Consider the following 7789-nt stretch of genomic DNA (forward strand, 5'->3'; position numbering starts at 1 on the left):
GTCTTTAATCTTTCAATTCTTAAATATTCTTCTCAAAGAGTATAAAATTTCACCGATAAAGCCGATAAAATAATTTCACAAAAAAAAATTACGGTGATTAACTCTTCATTTTAATTTTCTTGATTTTATTGATTTTCTTGATTTTCTTTATTTTCTGGATTTTCTGGATTCTCTTGATTTTCTTGCATTTCTTGATTTTCTTGATTTTCAAGATTTTCTTAAATTTCTTGATTTTAAAACTTTTCTAGATTTCCTTGATTGTCTTGATTTTGTTGATTTTTTTCATTGTCATGATTAACTTGATTTTACTGATTTTTTTGATTTTCTTGATTATCGTGATTATCTTGATTTTATAAACTTTCTTAATTTTCCAGATTTTCTTGATTTTCTTGATTTTTAAAATTTTCTAGACTTATTAGATTTTTTGATTTGCTTAGTTCGCATAATTTTCTAAATTTTTTTATTTTCTTTATTTTTTCACATTTTTAATATTTTTATTGTCTTGATTTTTAAGATTTTCTTGTTTTCATAATTTTTTTTTGATTTACTTTATTTTCTTCATTTACTTGATTTTCTTGATTTTCTTTATTTTCTTGATTTTCTCAATTTTCATGATTATTTTGATTTTCTTGATTTTCAGAGTGTTCGAGTTGTCTTGATTTGTTTGAAATTATTAATTTGCTTAGTTTGCATAATTTTCTTGATTTTTTTATTTTCTTAATTTTTTTCATATTTCAATTTATTTTTTAATTTGATGATTTTTTTAATTTTATAAGTTTTAAAGATTTTCTTGATTTATTTGAAACAAATGGAAAATAAAGAAGGAAAATTGAAATAATCGATTTTGTTTTATTCATAAAACAATATGGGATATTCGACTATTTTTTATCAATGTACTTTTTTTAACCAATCGATTGCTTTTCGTGTTAATGTTATTAAAATTATAATTGAGAGAAACATTCAACCTGAAGAATGCATCACGATTAGAAACATGAAAAAAAGTTATTGCGGTTCAAAGATTGCAGACTTAACACGTTCGTCGCCACGCTTTATTTGGTTGTTTTACTTGCCGGGCCCAAAGAAAATCTCGGAGCAAGAAAGCAACCAGGGAGAACTTCACTATTTGTAGCGTGTGGCTAAACTGAGCGACTAACTTCAGTGAGAGAGCGTCACATGCATGATGGAATCTAGATATGGTGGTCTCACTTTGGCAAAAAGTAGACGAGGGTTGGATGCGGAGGAGCGGGCGAAACGCAGCCGAAATTTGACAGTTGGCTGTTTGGCTGGCTGCTGGCTGGCTGGGATGCCAGGTGCTCTGATTTTTCGTAATTTTTTTGTAATTTTTTCGCCTTGATTTTTGCAAATATAAGGCTATGATCATTTAGTATCCGGGCACTTTATTTTGGTGATAACTGCGTTAATAGAGCTCGGATATGCAAAAATTTAGTAGCGTTGTGTTGGTTAAAAAAAGGACTATCTTGCCTATTTTTAATAGATTTTTAAGTTTACGTGTGTATGAGATATTTACTATGCAAAAAGACATGATAAAAATAATTTTGCACAAATTTGCTCCTTTTGCGCATTTTGTGCCTCGAAAATTCTTCATTGTTGACTCGAAAGCTCATCAACTGTTGATTTTTTCTGATTTTTTTTCGTACCAAATGTTTATTAAGTATAAGCAGCCACTATAGGATCCACACGAAGTTCAAATCAACCATCGGAGTGCAACTCTTGATCCCAAATATGGTAAAAAGTTTATGGTTATTTGGGATAACTGAATGAAGACTTGTTAGGGCAGGTCAAGGCTCACCGTTTGTCCACAATTCACTACGGAAGCGGCCACAGATTATTGTCCACAGTTCTTCGGATCTAAAGGCTGCTGCACCCAAACGGAAGTGGAAATTTAAGGAAAAACACCTTTTCACTTTCCGGACACTTTATTGTGAAGAACAAATCAACGTTTTTAGGGAGGTTGAAAAACGGGGTATAGCTTCTGCTCTTTATTGCTATCAAGAGAACACTAACTGCCTATTTGAATAATAGTTACGAAGAGGCTGATCAAGCAATAGTTGGAGTAACTCATGAGAGCATTTTATCCATTCTCTGTGGTGGGTTCGGACCATTTTGTATAAAATTATAACATCGAATCCTAACATGGCCGCCACCTTGAAATTACTAAATTTCAAAAAAAGTACAATTCAAAAGGAAGCTTAAAATTAAATACACTAATTTAACAATTTTTTGCAAGTAAGTTCTAAGAAACTGAAGCTGGAGCTGATGAATTCAAATATAATCGTCCTCCTCAGTGGATTGGTTCCGGTGAATTGGACTGTTGACTATCTTCATGGGTTGATACCGTTCGTTCGATTGGTAGCGGACATATCTTAGTGATATCGCGCTTGAAGTTGCCTTTTGCAGTCTTGATATCAATCACTCGCACCAAACCATCTTTGCCTGGAAAAACTTTGGAGATCTTTGCCAGTGGCCAACGGACAGGGTGTTGAAATTCATCTTTCAGTATGACCAGTTGACCGGGTACCAAATTACGATTTGGTTCCCGGAATTTAAAATCTTTCTGCATTTCCTGTAGGTACTCCTTTCTCCAATGGTGCCAAAACTGTTGATAGAGTTGCTGAAGACGATGATAATGATTGAGACGGTTAGGAACTACGTCACACAAATTTCTGTCTGGCAAGGAATACATTGATGACCCGATAAGAAAATGTGCCGGAGTAATAGCGGATAACTCATTTGGGTCATCACTCATAGGAACAATCGGGCGTGAGTTCATGGCGGCTTCTATCTGGGATAGAACTGTGGACAAATCCTCATAAGAAAGCAAAGATTTACCCAATTGGCGATACAGATGTTTTTTTGCCACTTTTACGGCAGCCTCCCAGAGTCCGCCAAAGTGGAGGGCCTTTGGGGGGTTGAGGTGCCATCTGATCTCTTCTTCTGCACAGGATCGATGAATTTTTCCTAGTTCGTCTTCGCTAGAGAGCATCAAAAACAAATGATGTAGCTCATTTTTTGCTCCAACGAAATTCTTGCCATTGTCCGAATGTAGATCCGTAGGTCGGCCTCGGCGAGAGACAAATCGTCGAAGAACGTTCAGGAAGGCCTCTGTTGATAAATCAGTAGCTGCTTCGAGGTGGACCGCTTTGGTCACGAAGCAGATGAAGACGCATATGTAGCCCTTCATAGATGGTGCCCGCTTATGGATTGGTTTCAAATAGATTGGACCTGCGTAGTCGATTCCTGTGATGCTGAATGGTCTGCTAACGGTGATTCTGGATAATGGAAGCTGCCCTGTTTGTTGCTGCGCCGGAACGGGATTGGCTCGAGTGCATGGGATACAATTTCGGATGATGAGGTGCATAAGTCGACGTCCATTTACTGGCCAGTATGTCTCCCGCATTACGGCCAAAGTAACACGGCCGCCACCATGAACCAATTTTTGGTGATAAAATTTGGCAATCATTGTTGTTAGTGGATGGAAAGTAGGGAGCAGAGCTGGGTGCTTGGATAGGAATGGTTGTTGCAAAAGGTTTAACCGCCCCCCCACACGTATGATACCCTCTGAATCAATAAATGGTCTTAATGTTCGGATTTTAGAAGATTTGGCTAAAATCTCCCCTTTGGTCAACTGTTTAACTTCTTCCTGGAATCCGTCAGCCTGGGCAAGACGTACTAAAAGAAGCTTGGCTTGGGATAGTTGGTCTACCGTAAGTGTTCGTGGTTTTGAATTAACAACAGTTTGAGGATTAGTTCGAGCTTTCAAATTAACATTCTGGATGAACTTCTGGCAGTATGCTACTACTCGAATCAGGAAAGAAAGGCGAGAGTATTGACAGAAGAGAGGGTTTACCGATGATTCACTTCTGCAAACAGCAACAAATTCTGGGTGTCTTTCTCCTTCTGCTTCCTTGGTAGTGAGTGATCGTGAAACTGGCCATTTCGCTTCTGCTTCAGACAACCAGTTCGGCCCCTGTACCCACAGTTTGCTTTTCAAAAAATCCTCAACTTGCATACCTCTGGAAACTAGATCGGCCGGATTTTGAGTGCCAGAAACGTGATTCCAAACTGATCCGTGTGTTGCTGTTTGGATCTCTGAGACCCGATTTGCTACGAAGGTCTTCCAGGTACTGGGTGGAGATTTGAGCCACTGTAGTGCCACAGTTGAATCGGACCAGAACGTTGATTTTATATCACCCATATCGAGAGCTTGTTTTACTTGGGAATTTAAACGAGAGGCTATAACTGCTGCGGTGAGTTCAAGTCGTGGTAGAGACAATCTCTTGAGAGGTGATACACGGGATTTAGCTGCTAACAGGTGAACTCGGATATCTCCTTCGGAACTTACACTCCTTGCGTACGTACAGGCTCCGTAGGCTTTCTCAGACGCGTCAGCGAAGGTATGCAATTCAACACAAGAATTTATTTGAAGAGCATATCGATCAAACTTAAATTCAGCCAGACGGGGAAGTTGTTGGTGAAAGTTATTCCATTTGCATTTGAGGGAAGTTGGTACATTTTCGTCCCAAGAAATTGCAAGAAGCCACAGTTCTTGCATTATCATTTTTCCAGTTATGATTATCGGTGATATAAGACCAAGAGGGTCAAACAATTGAGATATTATGGAGAGTATCGTTCTTTTTGTCACCTTCAAATTTTCATGATTAATCCTAAACTCGAATCGAAATTGATCTGGTTCTGGTTCCCACAGTATACCTAACGCCTTCACAGTTTCTTCGGGGTCAAATCTTCGGGTTGATTGAGTGCCAATTTGATCACCATTCAGACCGTCCAAAACTTCAAGTTTATTTGAGACCCATTTTCTGAGTGGAAATCCACCTTTTGCGGAGAGTTCGATCAACTGATTACGCAATTTAATGGCTTGCTGTATGGAACATGCTCCACCAATATAATCGTCCATATAGAGAGATTTTTTACTTTCGGCTGCTCCCATTGGATAGTTCAGAGCTTCGTCGTCCGCGACCTGGCGAAGGGCGCGAGTTGCGAGAAACGAGGATGGTGCTAAGCCGTAAGTGACAGTTTGCAGTTCATAAGTAGCTAATGGATCAGTTGGTTGGAATCTCCACACAATTCTTTGGAAAGGTCTATCGGAAGGATGGATCAACACTTGACGATACATCTTTTCTACGTCAGCTACCAAAGCGATTGGATGTTTTCGAAATCGAATCATCAAAGTGATTAAGTCTTCTTGAACTACTGGGCCTATGCAAAGACTGTCATTTAACGAATAGCCTGTCGAGGTTTTACTGGAACCGTCGAAAACGACACGGGTTTTAGTGGTAGTACTCGATGCCTTGCAAACCGGATGGTGAGGAAGATAATAACAGGGTTGGTTTTCATTTGCAGGAACCTCAACTTTCTTCATGTGCCCTAGCGAAATGTATTCTTGAATAAATTTGTTATATTCAGCTCGGAGCTCAACATTCCTTTGCAGCCTTTGTTCCAGCAAATTGAATCTATGGATGGCTATTGATTTGGATTCTCCAATCATAGAGTTAAAATTTTCGCGCTTGGGAAGGGAAACAACATATCGTCCATCACTCTGCCTATAGGTGGTTGCTTGAAAATGTTTTTCACAAAATTGTTCTTCTATTGAATAGTCATTGCGAACTGGTAGCTCCTCTATTTTCCAAAATCTTTCTATCGCATCTTCCAGAGAGACTAGTGAAAGGTTCAATGCGGTTGTGGGGTTGAGATTTCCGGGATGAACAATATTAGAACCACCTGCAACTACCCATCCGAATACGCTTTTAACCAAAATTGGTAAGGATGCACTCAGTTGTATTCTATCAGCGGTGGGAAAACATTCGAAGAAAAGCTGTGTTCCTATTATCATATCGATTGGGGCTGTTTGATTGAAGTTCGGATCGGCTAAGCTCAAATTCGCAGGCAATTCCCAGTCGGCAATCGAAATGTTTTTAGACGGTAAATCTGTAGTCATTTTTTTCAACACAAGAAAAGTGACAACTCTTGAAAACATTCCATCTCTTGATGAAATTTTGCTGGTTACGGATCCAGTTGCTTGCTCTGGATTTGACCCTATACCTTGGACTAAAACATTAGTTCGTTGACGTTTTATTCGCAAAAGTTGGGCTAAACGATCAGACATCAAATTAGGTTGGGAAGCGCTATCGAGTAGTGCTCGAGCGAGATGTTCTTTACCGTATGCATCGAAGACACGTAGAATTACAGTGACCATGAAAATTGTGGGGCTTGAATTGGAGAGTGAATTGGAGTACTGTACGTCAACGGAAGAAGCCTGTGGCACTGTAGATTCAAGGGCAACAGCAATGTTCTGACTGTCATTCACCATGGCATCCTGATGTTCGAACATTTGATCGGAGTTTGAATTGTTGAAATGTAGAATAGAGTGATGAGCCTTTTGACAAATTCGACATTTGTAATTTGATGGGCAATCTCGGGCAAAATGGTCTTGACGAAAACAGTTAATACACAGTCTTTTTTGGTTGACGATTCGCAATCGGTCGTTTACAGACATGCGCTAAAATCTGGGACATTTTACTAGCAAGTGGCGTTGGGAGCAAGCATGACACTGTGGGAATGAGTTCTCAGTCGTAGCATAGGATGAAGTTCTGGTAGGCAAAGATTGTCTTAAGTAGGACCCATTTCTAAACGTTGTGTTGATGGATTGAGAGGGGATATGATTCACCGAAATCGATTCAAGAACCCGTACCCGTTTTTCCAAAAATTCGACCAAGCATTCATAGCTCTGATTATCCACAGACGCTGCATAATCTTCCCAGGCCTTTATCGTTTCATCGTGCAATCTAATACACAGAAGGTGTTCCAAAAGTGTACTCCACTGAGCTGTGGGTTCCCCTAATTGAGCAAGAATTTTAATATGTCTTTGAAATTCATCTAAAGTTGAATGAAGAGAAGCAGCAGATTCTTTCTTCATGCGAGGAATTTCCAGCAAGTCTTGTAAGTGTCGCTTTTTCAACAAATATTCATTTGAATATCGGTTAACTAAAGTTTGCCAAGCGATAGGATAATTAATGGCACTTATCCCAATGGACTCAATCAGTTGCGCGGCCTCATCCTTCACTGCTGAACGCAGATAATGAAATTTTTGTATGTCGGGTAGTTCTGCATTTTCATGAATTAATGCCAAAAAGGTATCATGAAAGGTAAGCCATGTACGGTAATCTCCGTCAAAATCAGGTAGTGTAATGGTTGGTAGTTTAAGACCAGATAATGTGGAAATATTTCGAAAGGGTTCAGTGGGGCGGTTATTTTGGGGAACAATGGGAGCAGGCATTTTTGCTCGCAAATTGGCTTTTATTCTAAAAAGCCTTGGTTCGTAGCTCTCACGGAAACTAAGGTTAAGCTCTTTACCTTCTTTGCTGGTTTCCATATCCTCGAGTTGTGTTTGCACTTCCTCTAATGATGACCATAGACGATCTAACTCTTCCAGTCGTAGCGGCACCTCGAGCCCGTCCCGTTCCATCTCGAAGTTGTCAACGAAGTTTCCGGCTCGAGTAAGAGAGGCCAGAAGAGTCGTCCGTCGAGTTGCCAACTGATCCTTAGAGCGTGGAGTACTCATTGTGAACTCCAAGAAATGAATGTACCTGGCAAAATACAGAACAGGTAGACCCGGACGAATCACTTGAAGTTAATGGAACCTTACTAACCTGAAGTAAGGCTTAATATGCCTTATAGCTGATTCTACGATGACTGGGTCGTTACAAAACGCTTCTTCACAGTTGGATGGTGTCTAGCAGCTGGCAGCTTC

The 7789-nt window shown here is 39.6% G+C and overlaps 1 protein-coding gene across 1 annotated transcript; it reads right to left on the minus strand.

The window, feature by feature from the left end:
* Positions 1-2302: 2302 nt before the first annotated feature.
* Positions 2303-4216, minus strand: LOC129742127 (uncharacterized). The gene has a single exon (XM_055733971.1). The coding sequence runs from the start codon at positions 4214-4216 to the stop codon at positions 2303-2305; it is 1914 nt and encodes a 637-aa protein (XP_055589946.1).
* Positions 4217-7789: the final 3573 nt, after the last annotated feature.

This window comes from Uranotaenia lowii, chromosome 2 (assembly GCF_029784155.1).
Source record: "Uranotaenia lowii strain MFRU-FL chromosome 2, ASM2978415v1, whole genome shotgun sequence".
NCBI classification, from domain to species: Eukaryota; Metazoa; Arthropoda; class Insecta; order Diptera; family Culicidae; genus Uranotaenia; species Uranotaenia lowii.